This window comes from Leptosomus discolor, chromosome 6 (genome assembly GCF_034619465.1).
Source record: "Leptosomus discolor isolate bLepDis1 chromosome 6, bLepDis1.hap2, whole genome shotgun sequence".
Lineage (NCBI taxonomy): Eukaryota > Metazoa > Chordata > Aves > Leptosomiformes > Leptosomidae > Leptosomus > Leptosomus discolor.
In genome coordinates, this window is record NC_141396.1 from 18,724,743 (window position 1) to 18,743,880 (window position 19,138).

At 40.9% G+C, this 19,138-nt stretch overlaps 1 protein-coding gene across 2 annotated transcripts; it reads left to right on the plus strand.

Annotated features, from left to right (window-relative positions):
* Positions 1–6,904: 6,904 nt before the first annotated feature.
* On the plus strand, positions 6,905–18,857 carry LGI1 (leucine rich glioma inactivated 1). Of its 2 annotated transcripts, XM_009956831.2 has the most exons (8): positions 6,905–7,113; positions 7,491–7,562; positions 11,452–11,523; positions 11,627–11,698; positions 15,882–15,953; positions 17,203–17,372; positions 17,791–17,955; positions 18,040–18,857. In XM_009956831.2, the coding sequence occupies exons 1-8, from the start codon at positions 6,923–6,925 to the stop codon at positions 18,855–18,857; spliced, it is 1,632 nt and encodes a 543-aa protein (XP_009955133.1). In that variant the 5' UTR covers positions 6,905–6,922. The 2 variants fall into 2 exon arrangements, with proteins under 2 accessions (XP_009955133.1, XP_086322900.1); XM_086466774.1 differs by lacking the exons at positions 11,452–11,523; positions 11,627–11,698.
* Positions 18,858–19,138: the final 281 nt, after the last annotated feature.

A 19,138-nucleotide genomic window follows, 5' to 3' on the forward strand; every position in this document is an offset into this window, starting at 1 on the left:
CAGAACTATGTTCTCAGTGTCACCACGTCAGTTTCTTCAGAAGTCCTGAGACCATTTCCAATTATACATTAAGCATAGATTCTCTCAGTAGCATTATGCTTTTAATGTCTGACCAGGCTTCGTAGGGGGAAAAAAGGCAAAAAAGTAACGGGCATATTTGAACACTTTTCCTCCCTGGGAGGTTCCTATAGAGGGCACTTTAATCTTATGGCACGATGAGTGCTAGGTGATGATTGTGATGTCAGTTCCACTGAAGTGGATGGGCATGTTGTCTGGCTGAAGTGTCCCCATTTCCAACCTTGCACATGTCAGATGTGGATCTTCCCAGAGTACAAATTAATTACATGCAAATTTTCTTGAAAGTTTTCTTGAAAGATTGAGAAAGTGCAGATTTCTGCAGCAAGTGAAAACCTGGTGTTCTTTTTAATTGTTTCCTTTCTTAATACTTCCCTGTGTATTAGGTGTGGCCTCAGTTACTGCTGTGAACCGTGAAGTAGCATAGCTTCATACATCTTTGAACGGGGCTCTTGTTTGCTCTTGAGCTTGTATGCTTGCTCTTTTCATTCCCCACCCCCCCTCCCCCAAATATCCATTGACAGCATTTTCAAGGCAAAACATAGACAACAGAAACAAAGCAGGAACTATTTGTTTAGGTCTGGAGAAAAGCGGCTAGTGTTCAGGAGAGCAGTTAACTTCATGCTACTGGATTGTGTGCTGCAAAGCATACTGCTTTGTAACAGCTTATGAGCCTTTTAAAAGCCTGAGAAAGCAACTGGTCCCACTCTGCTGGAAAACAATGCAGGAGCTAGGGAAGAGCAGAGGAATCCCAGCTCTGGGATTTATACAGGCATCCAATCTCATTTGGAGGAGCAGGAATAGACAACCCCAGAGGAACCGGAGGGGGGGATGGGGGGGGGGGGGGTGCGGGGGAATGCATAACAAGATCAATAGGATTTGTAGAGTCTTTCTCATAGTGAAAGACCAATCCAGTAGTTGAGGTTATATCCATGTCTGACCTGAAGGACAGTTAATGGATTTTTCTGTTTGATAGTTTGGTTTTTTTTTCTTTACTTAAATAATATAAAGCTACCCAGCTGTGGCACTTAGTTGCCTGCCTTGGAAGCTAGTATGACCAGCATGAACAGGCATCCCACAGAACATGTAATCCCACTCAACTGTCAATATCAGCTGTTGAAAGATGACAGATTAGGTCCTTAAAATTTTGTACTACTGGTTTAAAAGTCTTACGATATCAAAACATAATACTTTTTAGCTACTTCATATCAAGCTTCTTAGTCTTTATCCCCTTGGTTACCTTGAGGTTGGATGAGGTGCACTCTGTAGGTCCTTCCCAGCCTGATAGAGCCTTTCAAAAGTCACAAGAGGCAGAAATCCTACAGTTTTACAGTGTCTTTTGAGGTAATTTCTAATATTCTTAACTATTTTAAAACTACAATTGAAAATAAAGCATCAAGAATCATAAAGATGTGGGAAGTCCTTGGCTGTAACAAAATAAAACCTTATATTAATTTTGCCTAGCTTCTCTTTGGGTGAAATACACTGTGCATCTGTTTTTCTTAAAAGAATGACAATTCAGATAACAGTACATCTCTCCTGACATATTTTTTCTCATGGGTCAAATTCTGGTGTACCTAAGCCAGAGAGCAGTCCTAGAGCCACCTGCACACTCTCCAGGATATGCCCAGTGGAGTAGGTGCTCTGCATCACCATGCAATTTTGCCCATGATAGCTAAGACCTGACTCTCTTCAGAGGCGATCACTTCTAACTCCACCATGAACTGTGAACTCGCTACTTTATGCCAGGGAAAGGAGACCACCCTCCGAGTTTTTGTTTCCTCTGAAGTTGGCAGCAATTAAGTAGCCATTTCCTCAGCTTTTTGACACAGGGACTGGCCTGGTTGTTCTGCTTTTGCAGTGTACTGAAGAAGGATATCCGTAATACAGACCTGTATAGACAGAACAGGGCAAAGTCAGAAGAACTTTCAAAATAAAAAGTTCTGGGCAGCCCTATGATCATTCCCAAGAGTGTCTGTGCTATGAGCTGTCGTAAAGGCATCTTGAGTTTTATTATGCCTAACCTGCAGAAGGCCTCTTCCTGGCAATGGCTCTTGGTGCCAGATCCACCAGGAAGCATAGTCTTTTCAGAACTGTTTAGAATTCACAAGACTTAGTTTTGTTTATTGAAAGTACAGCCTCGGTCTCAGCTGCCTTAAATTTGCCATTTGCTGCGGAATTTGTTAAAAGGGTGGCACTGAGGGAGCAAAATCTCAGACTCAGGAGGTGTTTGTAGGAGTCTTTGATCTCGGAATCCTTCTGCTCCACGGTGGTAGCAAATCAATGACAATGTTTTGTTCTTTAGGAGACTCATGAATATTGGGCTGTGATTCGGACTATTGCGGATCTGTGTGGTGTAATATTATGGCCTTAACAGCAAGCACAGTAAAGTTCACTGAAGTCTGGCCATCACCTTCAGTGGATTTTGGATTAGACCATGTACGTGCAGGCAGCTCATCCCGAGCATAGAAAAGGCAGCACAATTTTCTAAAAGCAGAATGATTGTAATAGTATACATATCTGCTAAGGGAAATGTAGTGAGCATGAAACCGCAGGAAGCTTATTAAAGTTTTGTTCTATGTTGGTAATGAAAACATATTGGGCTAATGCAAATATGCAAGTGTAGTCAGTGGAGCAGAGTTAAATCCCTCCAAAAAGTATTAAAGAGTTTTAAAAATAATTTTTGGCTCTATGTTCTGACCATTTGTGTTTGCTTTCCTCAAATATTTTAGCAAACGGGTTTACTCATAGAAGTATTCACATTTTAATCAGATATTCAAGAATACTTGCTAAAAAGTGTATTTTTAGTAAATATTAATAAATGCACGTTTGCTCTAGAAACCAAGCCACAAAAATTGTGCCAGGTCTGACCAAAGAACACGAGTAATGGTAGGTGGTGAATACCTCTAATGACAGCCACCAAATGTATTTTTAATTTTGACAGTCCCATATCTGCACCAAGGTGGTTATTACATGGCTGATGACTATAAACGATTGTTGTTACCAAACAACGTGTGTACACCGGAAGAAAGCAGCTCTTCGATTGTTACCATATGGAGTGACTGTGTGGGAAATAATCCGTCGCCCTGGTCAAAGTGGAAGCGGTGCGGCACCGCGGCACGTTAGCCCAGCGGGGGAGCGCTGCCGGCCGCTGCGCGGGGGCGGCGGCGGGTGGCTCCGCCGTGCTACCGCGGGGCCGCGGCGGTAAGAGGGCACCGGCGGAGCGCGGGGCGGGCGGAGGCCGGCAGGGCACCCGCCGCCCGCCTGCCATCCCCGTTCGCCCCTGGGGCTGCTCCTCGGAGCGGCTCCGGCCCGCACGGCGGGCGGGCGGGCGGGCGCCGGGGCGGGGCGGGGCCGTGGCGGGCGGGAGCGGGCCTGCGGCGCGGCGCGTTGCCGGGATACCGGGCCGCCCGCCCGCCGGGCCGCGGCGCGGGCGAGGGCAGCGCCGGCCGCCCCTGCCGCCAGGGCCCAGGCGGGCAGGCAGCCGTCGGGGGGTCTCGCTCAGGGCCGGGTCGGGAGCCGCCGGCCTGCTCGGTACCGAACCCCAGCCAGCAGCGGCAGCCAGAAGCACGGCGTGTCCCTGCCCGCGGTGGAACATGTCCGCCAGCAAGCACCTCTGCTGCACGGCAAGGTGAAGATTTTTCAGCTAAAACGTTGCCAAATGACGGGAAGCAGACCTCGTAACGCAAGCCACAACTCCCTCATCCCCCCTGCTGGAACCTTGCTGAAAGAAAAATAAATAAATTTTGAATCGCATTGTGCCTAATCAGTACCTGAAACACGAGCAAAAACAAGCTAGCAAGGGCCCCGAGGCAGGCGCTGGGATGTGGGCACAGCAGGCCATTGCCGGCTCTGTTAGCCAGAAAACAAACAGTGATGGCATAGGTAAAGGGTGAGCCAAGTGTTGCAATGGCTGGAGAGCAGCTATGCCACTGAAAATCCATGAATAGTTTGTTTTTAAACGACTACATGGCAAGAAATGAGATGCTGAGCTTGGCACAAAAGGACCCTGGAAAATGTGATTTATACCTCTCTTTTGACAGAGCTGTTCTAAATATTCATAATATTTGCAATTTTGGGAAAAGCCGTTGTTTTGGCATGTAGTTTGGAATAGAAAACTAACTTCCAGGCAGTTCTTTTTGCGGACAAGCTGGAGTCAGGTTACTGCTCTGCTGCAGAATGTGCTTTTGTTACCGAAAACTGCTACACTGCAAAGTTTTCAGGAGGTTCACAATGTGGCTGGAGTATTAACTAAAAAGAAATGCCCAAGTAATTGATGGTGGATTTCAGTGAATGAACTGAAGGAAATAAAACACGGGGTTTCACCATCAATGGCAAAATATCGCCATGGCAATGGGTAGCTTTGCCAGGAATAAACAAACAACAACAACAGTCCTCTTCTCTTTCAGAAAAAAGTTAGGGAATTTTCTGTTCTCACCTCACAGAAGCCTGTGCCTTTGGACATCTCAGAGGGAAGAAGATGGTGTACCCTATTTACACAAGTCCCACAAATCCAGCTCCCTTCTCAGTCGTACAGTTAGGTCATTTCCAGAGCAAGAAGTAACCTTTATACCCAGGGGAAGGCATCGACATTTGCTTTATAATGATTTCAGTGCTTTGGTTACTGTAATTCTGTACCATCTTCTTACAGAAGGTGGAAGGGCTCAGAAATAACGCAGCTCTGTGTCACTCCTAGTTGAAGTCAATCCTGCTTCAAGAGAGACTGCTGACAGGGAAGATTTTCTTAAGAGCAAAAACATGGGCTCGCACTTAAATTAATAAAGAGCTTTTAAAAAACACACTGCAGAGAGCGAGGGAGCTGAGAAAGCGTGAGCTGCCCTTTTCCGCAGGCATGGGTGCCTGGCAGGTAGTATGCTGATGCACAGGCACTGGAGTCCTCTCCCAGAAGGCCTTCGGAGGTGGCCCTCTGCCTCTGAAAGGTTTCTGGATGTTTCTGGCTATCCCCAGTCCCTCAGAGGGTGCAGTCCCACCACTGGGCACAGGCTCTGTGGGTCTTCTCTCAACTAAGGGAGGCAGACCTCAGCCACTGCCCAGGCAAGGATTTAGCAACGTTGGGGTCCTGCCTAGTGTCCATATGCTGAGTTTTTTGTGTTTTGGCAGGCTGTTGTTCCCCTTTGCCATCTTTCACCCATAGCATATGAGGTTCCTGCTGGGCACCGATATCTGGGCATGCACTAGGGCCTTGCTGGCATCGTTCCTGAGGAAGGCGAGCGTAGCCCAGTGTTGGTCTCGAGAGTCCATGGTCTGTAGAGCAGGAGCAATGGGCCAGAGCCAGGTGGCCATGGGGAATCAAAGGAGGAGTAACAAGAAGTGGAGAGAAATCTCATCAGGAGATCAAGTGTCTCATGGTGAGGAGAAGACAGCACCTACATGAAGGAGCCAGTAGTGAGCATGACTGTATTAAACTTCTGTACCACTAGGTCGACGCTAGTAGGCTTTGTGATCTGTGTAATGTAAACAGCACTGCCAGTCTGACAGCAAAGTGTCAAGACCTATTAAAGTTTGCAAAACTCTTCTAATAGCAATCCTATATTGGAAAAAACAAAATCATCCCATAGGGATTTCCAGCTATTTGGCATTCGTTAGTTTTGTCTTACCATTATTTATATAATAACACTTAGGTGCTGCTTAAGTTCCCCATAAAATATTTAATGTAGTTTACTGTAAAGTCTTCAGGCTGAGGCCTATACCTTACAGAGTATTCATACTGCACCTAGCACTAATTTCAATTGCAGCCTGCAGGCAGAATTGTAAAGATTCATTATTACAATCAAGATCTGTCCCTATCCTGTCACTTTCCAAAGAAGGTCCATTCTTAAATACAGTTTTAACATAGCTGGGGTTTAAATAACAATTTTTTTTTTCCGTCTAAAATGATCGAACCAGTCTCCAAGCAAATAAATTTTTTAACTTGAACTTTTAATTAATGTTGTCCATTTTGAATGGTGCTTGATCAACTTTATTTAACCAGCTCAGAAAACATGTAACAAATAAGAATGGTTCTTTTCCTAAGGAAAAAGAAAAAAGGAAAAAAAAAAAGAAAAGCAGTTGGGGTCTATTTTGCATGAGAAAATACTTTGTTTAGGAATGACAGTTGTAGGCATTCTCTCATACATTGTAATATTTTCCATGTGTGGCAGCTTGTTTTTCAGTGGTACAAATATGTGCAATAAGGGCTAAGGATAAAAATTAATCTAACAGCTTTTGCAGCAATGCTTTTGATGGTTTCACTCGATTTCATTTTCCTGTGGATACTGCTGTTAGTTCTGCTGCTTGCAATATGTGAAGCATAATTCTCAAAGGTTCACGAGGTGGTAGGGATCCAGTAAGAGATGACTGATTTCTCCCCCCACACACATACACTCCACCCCACACCCACTCACCCACCCACCAGCAAAACATAATGCTGTACTATTTTTGGTAACAGGGAAAGGGCCTCCCTGTGAAAACAGAAAGCAGTGTATTTCTCAGTTACATCACTTTGCAATCTAATGCTGTGTTGTGCTCAGTGTTTTTGTGGTGATGCAAGTCTTTTTTTTTTTTTTCCGTTTTTTTTTTTCCCTTCAGCCGGTTGGATTTTCCCCATCTTACAGCACCTCGCAGGTCTCTTCTCTGAGCAGTACGTTGCCTGAGTGAGTGGAAACATACAGATCAGCTGCAGGTTTCTGTCTACAAAAACAGAGTGAAAGAGAAAGAAAAGGGTTGGGAAAGCAGAGACAAATATTGACCTGGACTTATAGAAAGACATCCAATGGCTGAATAAAGAACCCCTGTTCATGTTTTGGGATATTCTTTCAACTGGCTGGAACGAGAGCGGATCAAAAGAATGGGAAATGCCAGCAGACCCTTTAGAAGAATTGCTTATTTCTTATGCCTTTTATCTGTGCTTTTGCTGACTGAAGGGAAGAAACCAGTGAAGCCAAAATGTCCTGCCTGGTGTACTTGTACCAAAGATAATGCTTTATGTGAAAATGCCAGATCTATTCCTCGCAGCGTTCCGCCTGATGTTATCTCACTGTAAGGGCTGTAAGCATTTGGTTATTTAATTTATGATTTAAAATGAACTGGAATGTGTGGTGTTTTCAGTGCATACGGAAGGATGCTTGCTGCAGGGAGTACCTCCAGCATTCAGAATCATCAGCTAATGTGTTAAAATTGTGCTGCATCCTTGAATCCTGATTTTTACATCTCTTTCATCTGTCTGTCTGTCTGTGTATGTGCACACACCCCATTTTATACTTTCTTCTATACTACATGAAACCTGTAACATTCATTTTTTTGTTTTAATATTTTTTACTTATATAAATAAATTTCTCTGTGATGACCAGATCAGTATTATAACCATGGATTTATGAGACTACATTAATATAAGGTTGTTTTTTTCTTCTTTCCAGATCCTTTGTGAGATCTGCTTTTACTAAAATCCCAGAAGGGAGTTTTTTGCTCACACCATCTCTGCAGCTTCTGTGAGAAATATTTATATGATACAATTTTTGTTATGAAATGTATATGTATCCATAAATATTTTAGAAAGGGTCTCAGTATTAATTTTATAAGAAACAGCAAGAGAAGATTAATTAGATGACAAAATACAAGAGTTTTCAGCAATTTGAAAGATAGTGCATGTTTAATTTTTTCGAAGTGTATCTACTTAGTATTTTGCAAGGCTATCTGTTGTCGGTGCTACTTTGAAAGATTACATGCTGAAGTATGCTATCTTCATTATACTTTAATTAACATTACAGTAGGGACTTGAGCATTGCAACAACTATTCATGTTTCTTTTCTGCAGTCCTGGGGCCTGATCCCAATATACAGCTGCCCATTTGCAACTCCCATCGACTGTGAGATCAGAACCCCTCAGATCAGGCCCTTCATTGCAGTGGGACGGGTCCTGAAGTCCTTTTCCACATAAAATTGCCATTGACTTCTGTGGAAGTTTAGTCACTTTGGTGGGAGTTTTGCCTTCATAGCGCCTGGATTTGACCCTCCTTTTTATTTCATGTTCTTTGGAAAAAAAACGTAAAAGTAATGAAGATTTTCTTTCAATTAAAAAGATAAGTTATTTCAAAATCAAATACTGCGATGAGGTATATGCAGGAAGAGAATATTTTTGGATGTTTAAATATTAGATGCATTTCTATATAGGATTCTTACAGGCTCACAGGCTTTCCTAGAAGTGTGGGCATACGATTATATAATTGCGAGCTATACAGAGGTAGAGGGGGTGTAACCTGAACTGTTTATAGTGGATGTGCTGCCAGCCTGACACACAACCGGATTTGTCTCAGAAATCCGGCAAGACAGACTCCCTGATGTGATCAAAATCAAAATCGTACGTCTGTCCCAGGCTGACTTCCCGTGCACTCTAGATGTGGTCAGAGGTGTAATGTTGATGTATTGGAGCCCTACGGCTGTCAGATTAAACTGCTGGTGCACCAATAGCTGAAGCCCTGACCCTAGCTGTACTCTGCTACCTCAAGTGGAGCTGATAAGGAGGTGCAGACGTACTGTACAATTTTGGATACAGGGTAAATAGGTAAATGCAGTTACTATGGAAACCTAAATGCTTTTCCATGGTGCTTTATTCCTGAGAAGCTTTTCCCAAGTGGTCGCAGATCACAAAAGGGACACATTTCACGTAATTTCTGCAATGGGCCTTTCAAAGGAAAGAAAAAAAAGAGATAGCAGCATTGGTGGATCTCGTAGCTGAAGAGAGTGAGTAGGATATCTTCTCTCTTGGCTACGATATGCCACCTACACTTAGCGATCTCGCTGCCAGGGGAGGCAGAATTGGGTAGGGTGGAGTAGGACAGACACAGTCTTTTGATTTTGAGTTATTACAGTGCCTGGCACAGTGGGGTCTGTGTCTCTGGCAATGGCTTATAGCATTTTAGTAATGGTAATAATTTGCATGATCTGCTGTGTACTTCACTGAAACGCACGTTCTAACCTGCTGCTAATCAATGCTGCAACAAAAGCTCTGGTCCCAGAAAAGCACGTTTTGTTCCACTCTGGTCTTTAGTGAGAGACCTGTTAAAATGATGCAAACAATCCACAGATTACTTACTTCTGCTACCTAGCATTTCTAAAAATACTGCTGAACACTTTTCCAGATGTATTTGTAACATGGTAGCTGAGCTGCTTGCCATCTTTGGAAAGTCTGGCTGCTGATCTAAGGCAAATGACTCCTTAAACATGCTCCATAGGTGCAGAATTGCGTCTGTGGGGCCAATACTCCAATTTGTACAGGGAAAGAAAAATTTCCACCTTTGGCAGAAGATAGTAAGGGAAATAAGAATATGGAAAACTCAGGATAATTAAAAATTATAGTAAGTTTTAGCTTTGCATAACTATAGCTGTATTGGTAGGTTTAATTTAGCCAATAGGAAGATTTAGGAGCCTATATGTATTTCTATGTAGTAGCCTCCAACATTGCATTATCTCCAGTGTGCCAGTCACACATTTCTGACCATGGAATATGTCTGCCACTATTACTATTTTCTACTATTTTTACTGTAATAGCAGCAATGGTCTCTGGAAAAATCATGGACTTGTGCTAAACACTACTGCCAGTAGTCCCAGGCCAGGAGAGCTTTTCTTCTTGAACAGCATGGATGGTATGCTCTGTGCTTTTCATGTGACAGCAAAAATACGAAGGACCTACACAGCTATGATGAAGTGCCAGCAGGAGTATTCCCTAAATGTAGAGAAAACCTCCCTGCTGTCATCTCCAGCGCTCGTCATTCTGTGTATCAGCAACATGCTGAGGGTGCCCTTATAAACTGATGACATGAAAGCCCACGGAAAGACAGGAGGTAATCATGGCACCAGGATCAGTACCTGCTAGCAGTGTACAGTTCCTGCTAGGCAATATAGTCGCTAGATACAGTGCAGAATCTTCAGCGTCTGTCCCCACAAGCAGCTGGCTGGTGGATCACAGATCAAGCAGATCTGGTGTTTGAGGTCAGAGAGTGGGTGAAAAGCCACTTTGTGCATCAAATACGCATGACAGCCATTGGGGAGAGGTATGAGATGGAAGGCAAGGGAGCTCGCCAAGTGCAAGACCTATGCTATAAGCCTGGCAATCACTAAAATAGCTATTTAAAGAGATACCACACTGGTCTTTACATTACAAGGAGGGCAGAATGCAGAAAACCAAAAATAATCCAGTGAAATCAGATCAGAAAAGTAAAATTAGTTGCAGGCAGCAGATCTACTAAATCGGTGCTCTGCTTCAGGGATTTTACAAAAATACTTATTTTCTCTAAGAAAGAGAAGTATTTATTGTTTCTAACAAAAAGGAAGAATTTCCTGCTTATATTTTTCATACATATAAAGGAACATATTTAAAGTGGAAAAAGCATAGTTTGCAATAGCCGAGTGAGAAAATACATCAACTGCAATTTATTCTTAATGCAAACTTCAAAATAAGAGATTAACTCGTTAAGTGTATTAATTCATGCTTGTAAATCTTGCATTCCTGAATGCCTAAGGATGTCATAGTGCAAATCTATCTATCCATCAGGTCCAACTGAATAAAATATAGATGTGCATCTAGTATTCCACTGGAGTAAAGTTCATTGTACCTGACAGTGCCTCACCATATTAAGGGTGTGGCAGTCCAGAGCTGAATTGAAATGGACACATGCAAACATGGCTAATAAAGCTGGAAAAATCAATGCTACTCCACTTTTAATGCTCACAAAATTACATCAAATTAAATGTGTTCCTGATATTTTTAGCACTAGATGGATCAAAAATACATGCACACACTAAGAGCTATCTCCAGCAGGTCTTAAAAATAGTTCTGATTTGAACACTGACTAAATTAAGAGATTTTCCATTTTTTTCTCAGTAACTTCTCAGTACCCTCAGGTCAAATATGCGTACAAGTCTAACTTGTAAGTTAAGGGATTTTCCTGCCTGTCAGTGGTGCAAATTCAACCTGATGTCTGACTAACTAGCTGGATACTTCCCCTATGTCATCAAAAGTAAGTGTTATTCAAGACAATTTAGACCTCTGTAGTACTTGAACATTTCATTGTCGCCAAAGTATGTCTCCCGTGGCGCTTGTACAATCCCATTGTTTTACTGGCATGATAAACCCACGTTTACATCCCACAGAAGTCAATGGAATTTTATCAGATGGCTCCAGTAGGCAAATCAACGAGTTGTTGGGTCCTTCCCTTTGCACCAGACTATGGCGCAGCATATCAGTCTTACGATCCTGTAGTGCTTGCGCAGAGAAAACCATGAAACCAGGCAGTGGAAATTTGGCCTGCCATGGCTTGCTGAAACATTTTCTAAAGAGGTAATAACCTAATTGTCTTTTGTTTTGCTTCTCTTTATGCAGGTTGTTTACATCCAACACTTTTGATGTTATTAGTGATGATGCTTTCATGGGCCTTCCTCACCTAGAATATTTGTGAGTGGACAAAAGTATATTTCCTGGCATTATTGAATAGATTGGGTGGGCTTCCAAGTTCCAGGCATTGCTTTGACCAGAATGACTTTACGACCCATTACAGGTTCATAGAGAACAACAGCATTAAGTCAATTTCAAGAAATACTTTCAGAGGACTGAAATCTTTAATTCACCTGTAAGTAAAGTGGTTGAATATATTACTTGGTATATTTAATATAGTAACTGAACCACTGTGTTGTTGAATTTTGCGTTTTGACATATAGCTGTTCACATTTCTTCAAGTGGTATTAATAGTCATTTAATTAGAACATTAATCTTTGTGTTTCCACCAAAGACTTCCAAACTGTGGTATGAATAGAAGGACAGGACCCAAACAGCTTCCCAGCAGTACAAGTTTGGCAATAGCTCCCTGACTTTCTCTGCTCAGAGCACTGGGGATTTCCAGCTGAGTGTGTAAGAGCAGGGAGAAAGCAGGATGGGTCGGGAAGCTTGACACCAATGAGGTGAGTCCCAGTTTGGGAGCTGGAGAGGAGGAAGGTGGGAGCTGTGGTCTGCACTGAGGTGCCACAGTGGTGAGAGGCTGAGGGGTGGACACATGCCTCTTCCCAATTACCCCATTCTGGCATGGATCCAGGAGAATATTATAGCCATTCCTGGGATAGGCCATCACTGCCTGCACCCGTGTCCACTTCAGCCACTAACCATATCCAGCAGAATTTGACGAAATCAAATCTGAAAATTCCCACCCAGAACAATTTTAAGTAGAAGAGTTGCAACAAGGCACATTTATGATGACTTACTGATTCACTTCTTCCACTTAACTGTAGGGCAGCAGCCTTTAGACACCAGCAGGATTGGCTTCAAAGCCCTGCAACTGCAACCTGTCCTCTCCTGCACGCGAGCAAGAGCATCCCATGGTCGAGTCTGCTTATCATTCCTCGTGTTGCTGCTCAGCCCTTCCTGGAAACACAGCCAGCCCTTGCCCTCTGCCGTGCTGCAGCGCCCTTGCTGCATTAGCCGAGAGGGGAAATTAGTCAAAGACAGTCTGGATGCTCATGTGGCTGGTAGGAGCAACACTTGCCATGCTCGCACCAGCGGAGGCATTTCTCACGCTGTGCTCAGCAGGTGAAATGCACACTGGAAACAAATACCTGTAGCATTTCACTGCAAACACAAGAGCAGCATCCTCATGCTCTGAGCTAGCAAGGCAGTTTTTAGACAGGGTTTTGACTCTTATCTTACATCAAGTTTATCTTTTAGCAATAGTTTTATTTTAGCAAGTGATAAATTTATTGAAAATACAATGTGTACTGTAAGAAATCACAAAAAATACAAAAATACTGTAAGAAAAGGAGGCTAAAACATCTGGGGTGTTCCTGACCTAGGTTTATACCCAGCTCTGAGCATTTGCATTCTGAAGCATGTATCTTGGGGCATGTGTCATAGGCAGGGGAGTGGATTCTGACCCTTTGGCCTTTAACACAATAACCTCCAAGAGGGTTTTGAAACAGGGTAATTTCACTTTTTCTTTCATATATTTTGACACAGGAGAGAAAGCAAAGGTTCCATTTTAAATAGTTAATGCATAAATAGAATAGTTGAGTTGCAATTTACCACATCCTTCACCACATAGTAAATGTACCATAAACCACTTTATTCTTCCCTTTTTGGTCAGAACAGACAAGATTCACAGCTGGCTGAAACCAAGCCTGCCGTGACTACTCATGTAGATAAAGTTACTTATAGAATGGCTTTAGGTCTGAGGAAGAGGAAAGAGAGAGGAGAGGGAGAAAAGTATATAAACAGGCTGCACACATCCCATAAAAATCCATATTAGAGGTATAGGCATAATTATAATATTGTTAAAAAAGGCAGGTAATTGGATAAGACTGGTAACTGGGACCCTATCTTCAAAATATTTATGCACATGAATAGCTTTATATTCACAAAGGGGTCCAGTACATTATTTATCATATTCATTTACTTATTTAGTAGCTGTTGCTGCCAGTGAGCAAATTGCTTTTCTAGCACAGAGGAAGGCAGAGTTTCTTATCCACAGAGCATACAGTCCAAGAGTAATATCTTGTCTTGCCTGTTATGCTGGTTTCTGGGGATGCTTCAGCAGTTTTGTAAGATAAAACATATGCAATATGGTAGAACCACATTTGAGGAGCCACTGTGGTTTGCATGGGGTTGCATGCACATTTTTGGGACATAGATTTGTGCATCATGCTGCTATTGCGCATGGACCACTATTTATGAAGACAATGAGAAATTTGCAGAAAATAACTGCAAAGGCAGGTCCATTAACCACAGAATGTGACTAGTTTAATCCGCTTGCAGAACCACTCCCCACCCCTTGGGGAAAATTGCACATACACGTTAAGAATAATCATTTGGCACCCTAAGGTATCTCTTATTTAAGAAACAGAAGAGCACTTGTGTACATAAAATATATTAAAAAGAATCATAGTAAATAAGCTTACAAATGAGTTCCATGAAGTTAGAGGAGAAGATGAACTTTGTTCTATTTATTCTGTTCACTTCCTTTTCACAACATAACTTTTGCAATGCAGTAAGCTATCCAAACATTTGTAATAATGCAATGAACTTTGATAATTATAGTGTGTCCTTATTGTAAAACAGAGCCATCTAGTATTTATTGTTATGCAACACAATTTATTTTCTGCTCAGAGTAGATTTAAGAACAGAAAAATTAAAGAAAAATAGCATTTTTCTTTACTGATTTACTAATTTAATGTCAAAATCATACAGTTAGGATTGGACAATAATTTCTATGCACAATATTTGATTTTAATAACATTTCCTTCAGAACTGCGACCATAAGTTTAACTGCATGTTTGATTCAACCTTTACTCTCCTGTTATAAACCAAATACCATGATACAGCACCATCTAGGCAAGCCAGTTCTAGGTATTTCTTTTACAGTGGAATATAAAATGCATAATTTTCATCCAAAAAGTGGCAAATACGTAAACCTTGTGTAAATTTCTCTGTTGGTCATATTCCCATGGCAGTGGTGAACCACTGCTACTTCCAAGTACATCATCCCTTTCGGTTTGCTATATAATAATATATAAAGAATACATAGGGCATTAAACCAGCCTCAGCTTGGAAGTCTACTTAGCTTTCTCCATATGAGTTACCTGACTTTTAATGAATTGCTGGAGTGTAAAATTAAGCTTAAGTGAAGCACATGATACATACACCAAACAGTGTTACAATCAGATGTACTTTGAAAGTGGTGAGTCAGAATGGACTAATGGCATCATCCTGTATTTACTATTCCTGATAAGGCAAACACTTAATTTTAAATGAGGCAGCAGAGCTAGTACGTCTGGGCCTGTTCTTGAATTTAAGTATATGCCTAAGTGGCTTTGCTTGGCTAGAGATATTGTAGTTAATAAATAACTTCTATGTTTACAAGCAAAACCAGAAGAGGTTCTGAGTCTTGCTAGCTATAGATTCTAACTGAGATCTTAAACTAGAATGATTTCTTTCAATTTTCGTTTCTTCTCATAAGTAATAAATAATTTTGTTAATCAAAAGAGGCATAAGCTATGCCCTACAACATTATTCTTTTCCTGTCATGCCCTCAGTGTCATCTCAGAGAACTCAGACCTTTGGTGGACTCACACAGACGTGTCTGACTGAAATGTAATATATTGCTTGCTCGAAGTCTGCTCACATTTCCTTGTCACTTTTACTAGCTAGAATACTTACTGAATTTAAATGAGTTTTCCCAACATTAAAAATTGGGAATTAATGGCAGTTTTTTGCTGGTCTCATACACACGTACTCACACAGACACACACATATTCCAGGAAACAAATTGACACTGATCGGCAATTTATTGTCAATTACTGCATATTTCCCAAAACTATGAGCTAAACCAAAGTCCCATGGAATGAAACCTAGCATTAAGATTTTCCTTCAAGAAGAGATACCAGAAAGTGGGGAAGTTGCAGTAATACGAACATCATGTATTGGTATCTCATAAGGAAAACATCAGTAGATCCAATCGTGACTAATTGTTTTAAAATAATGGTGTTGGCAAAACACCGGAGGTGATTGCACTTTTTACCCTGCTAAGTGAAGTATTGTAAATGCTGCAAGGCTGCTGAAGAGTGAGAAAGCAGAAGGAAGCATGGCATTTTAGTGGGGAAAAAAAAAATCACAAAGTAAATGAGCTATTCTTAAAAGCAATCTTTTAGAACTAAGTGCTGGAGAATACCAGGGTTGTTAACCTTAAGGAAAAAACCCCACACAGTATTACACCTTGCAAAAATGTGCAATTTCATGAACTAGCACTGATATGGAAATGTCTTCTTTTACAGGAGTCTCGCAAATAATAATCTCCAATCGCTTCCAAAAGACATATTCAAAGGCTTGGATTCTTTAACAAATGTGTAAGAAAGCAATTCATTAATCTATTAATTATACTAAAAATGTAGAGAGATCATTTTAGAGGACATTCTGAGTAACAATTCAAACCAATAGCCAGTAATGGGATCTTATTACTGGGTGGAGACCACCCAATATGGGTAGGCTTGTTTTTTGTCTACTGCTGTTGATAATTTACTTTGGTTTTGAATATTCCACCAGTTATGAAGTAATATTGTTAGCAGTTATGTAAGAGAGCTGCATGTTCATTAAGACTTAGTGAATACGAAGGAAGCCTCCTTAGGGATGCATGGGAGAGCATGGCATGAGGGGAGGGTGGAAAATATTTAATGGAGTAACATTTCTGTGTGCAAATAATTTCTGGGAAGGCTTTCTTTTATCACAAAAGCATGTGTCTTAGTAAGTACCATATCCCGTACTAAATCTAATTGTAACCAAACCAAAACATGAACTTCTTTAAATGTATAACTTAAATACCAGTAAAAATACAAAATAGAGATAAACAGATAAATCCTATAGTTGCTTCACTGAAATGTGTGCTGTTGACAACACACCAAATTCTGGTTCATATGATTTGGGACAATGAGCGCAGAACACCCTTTGCCTGCTCCCTGTATTAACAAGGTAGGCTGAATTCATGGTGTAGAGCTGCAGTGGTAGGATGTGGAGATGGTCAGTGTATCTGGCAGTGTTACTTGGCATGACTGATCATGGGCAGGTGGTTACACAGTCTGGTCCTGGCACTTGCCCATTCCTGTACATACAATCTGAAATCTGACTGAAGGCAGCTGTAAAAGACTTAACAGAACTCCTTTGCCTCTGTCTCCTAAAGCCCTAAATGACTGTATCTGAAGGAGACAGCAAATACTGACTGGCTGACCATCAGGTTACATTAATTCCAGTTTTGTCATCCAGAATGCTCTTACTGAGAAAGCGTAATCCAAAAGAAACAGCCTCCTGAAATATGGGGCCAACACCTTGGCAGGCTTTTGTGTACCCGTAAACTTGGGGAAATGAACAAAAATTTCCTACTGATCATCAAGTTAAGTTCTCCCTGATTATCTTAATATAAATAAATATGTGTGAGTTCTGGTATGCAGATTTAACTATGAGTTAACAAATGAAGCCAGGAAGGCATCAACTGAGAATAAGCAAGAGGGCACATATTTGACAAGAGCCCGGTTTGTTATTGTCCTGCAAGCAGAAATATATCAGCTGACTACTTATTTTCCATGCATGATTTATTTGTTGTAGAGATCTTCGAGGCAATGCATTTAATTGTGACTGCAAACTGAAGTGGTTAGTGGAGTGGCTAGGCAGCACCAATGCAACAGTTGAAGACATTTACTGTGAAAGCCCACCAGAATACAAGAAGCGCAAAATCAATAGCCTCTCTCCGAAAGAATTTGATTGCATTATTACAGGTAATGTGCTTCAAATTATTTAATCTTGTTAAATTAAAGTCATGCTATATATTTTTTTATTTCAGGGTCCATTTTTGCAGCAAGTCTGCATATTGAGTGGAACTTCCACTAAAATCATTATGAATTCTGTGCATTAAATCTGACAAGCAAATCGCTTGGGAGTGGGGACTTACACTGCAGCTTCTACTCAAACTTTAATATGCTATATAAGGATTTGGAGAACTGGGACATAAACCAGCACTTCTTTTAATTGAGAAAGATTGAAAAACAAGTGGTAGTGCTCCTTTATCAACAGGAAAATTTGACTGGTGATGAAATACTGTAATTTGTAATAAATTGGTATCTGTAAGCAGATGTTTTTTCAGTACAGTATGGAAAGTATCTCTGTAATTATCATACGTTGTGTGCACTTTTGCAGAATTTGAAGTTTATCAGTCCCTGCCATACCAATCTCTGTCAGTAGATACTTTCTCATACATGAATGATGAACACGTGGTTATTGCTCAGCCTTTTACCGGAAAGTGCATCTTTCTTGAATGGGACCATGTAGAAGTGATGTTCAGGAATTATGACAATATTACAGGTATGAACACTGCTCAACAAATAACATTACAACACCTGATCCAAGAAGTGGTGCTAACCCTGTCTTTTACTTTTCTTTTTGTAGGTACCTCAACTGTTGTGTGTAAACCCATAGTTATTGAGAGTCAGCTGTATGTCATTGTCGCACAGCTGTTTGGAGGCTCCCACATATATAAGAGAGATATTTTTGCTAATAAGTTTATAAAAATTCAAGATATTGAAATCCTTAAAATCCGAAAACCCAATGACATTGAAACTTTCAAGATTGCTGAAGACTGGTATTTTGTTGTTGCAGACAGTTCAAAGGCTGGTTTCACCACGGTTTACAAATGGAATGGGAATGGATTTTATTCCCATCAGTCTCTGCACGCCTGGTACAGAGATACTGATGTGGAGTATCTTGAAATATCTGGCAAACCACATTTAATTCTGTCAAGTAGTTCCCAAAGACCTGTAATATATCAATGGAACAAAGGAACAAATGAATTTGTTAAGCGTTTTGATATCCAAGATATGGAAGATGCATATGCAGTGAAACATTTCAAAGTGAAAGAGGATGTATACATTTGCTTAACAAGATTTATTGGGGACTCTAAAGTAATGAAATGGGGTGGTTCAGCATTTCTGGATTTACAAAGGATGCCATCGAGAGGGTCAATGGTATTCCAACCGCTTCAGATAAGTAATTATCAATATGCCATTCTTGGAAGTGATTATTCTTTCACTCAAGTCTATTATTGGGATGCTGAAAAGGCAAAATTTGTGAAGTTTCAAGAATTAAACGTACAGGCACCAAGATCTTTCATACATGTCTCCATCGATAAACGAGATTTTCTCTTTGCTTCAAGTTTTAAGGGAACTACATTGATTTATAAACATGTCATAGTTGACTTAAGCGCATGACACTCATAATTCTGAGATTACATCAGACTTTCTACCATAAGTGGACAAAATGAACTAAATGCATGACGACTCTCTTATCTTACTTCCAAATGAATGCCTTTAAAAGTTGAGATTGCTAGAACAAAATATTACTAGTATCTTCATCTTTAATTGTCAAGTCTAGTGGTGTTGGAAGTTGCATTTTTTAACAAAAAGAAATTAAATTAACTGTTCTTTGCATCCACAATATGTAAATACGTGTGCAACTGCATCTGTTGCTATAAAGAATATTAAGATGTACT

Excerpts from the sequence above, each read along its gene's own strand:
- LGI1 (XM_009956831.2), top strand. The coding sequence starts at position 6,923 with ATGGGAAATGCCAGCAGACCCTTTAGAAGAATTGCTTATTTCTTATGC. Across the intron at positions 11,524-11,626 it reads CTTCCTCACCTAGAATATTT|GTTCATAGAGAACAACAGCA; the intron begins GTGAGTGGACAA and ends GACCCATTACAG. Across the intron at positions 15,954-17,202 it reads TTGGATTCTTTAACAAATGT|AGATCTTCGAGGCAATGCAT; the intron begins GTAAGAAAGCAA and ends TATTTGTTGTAG.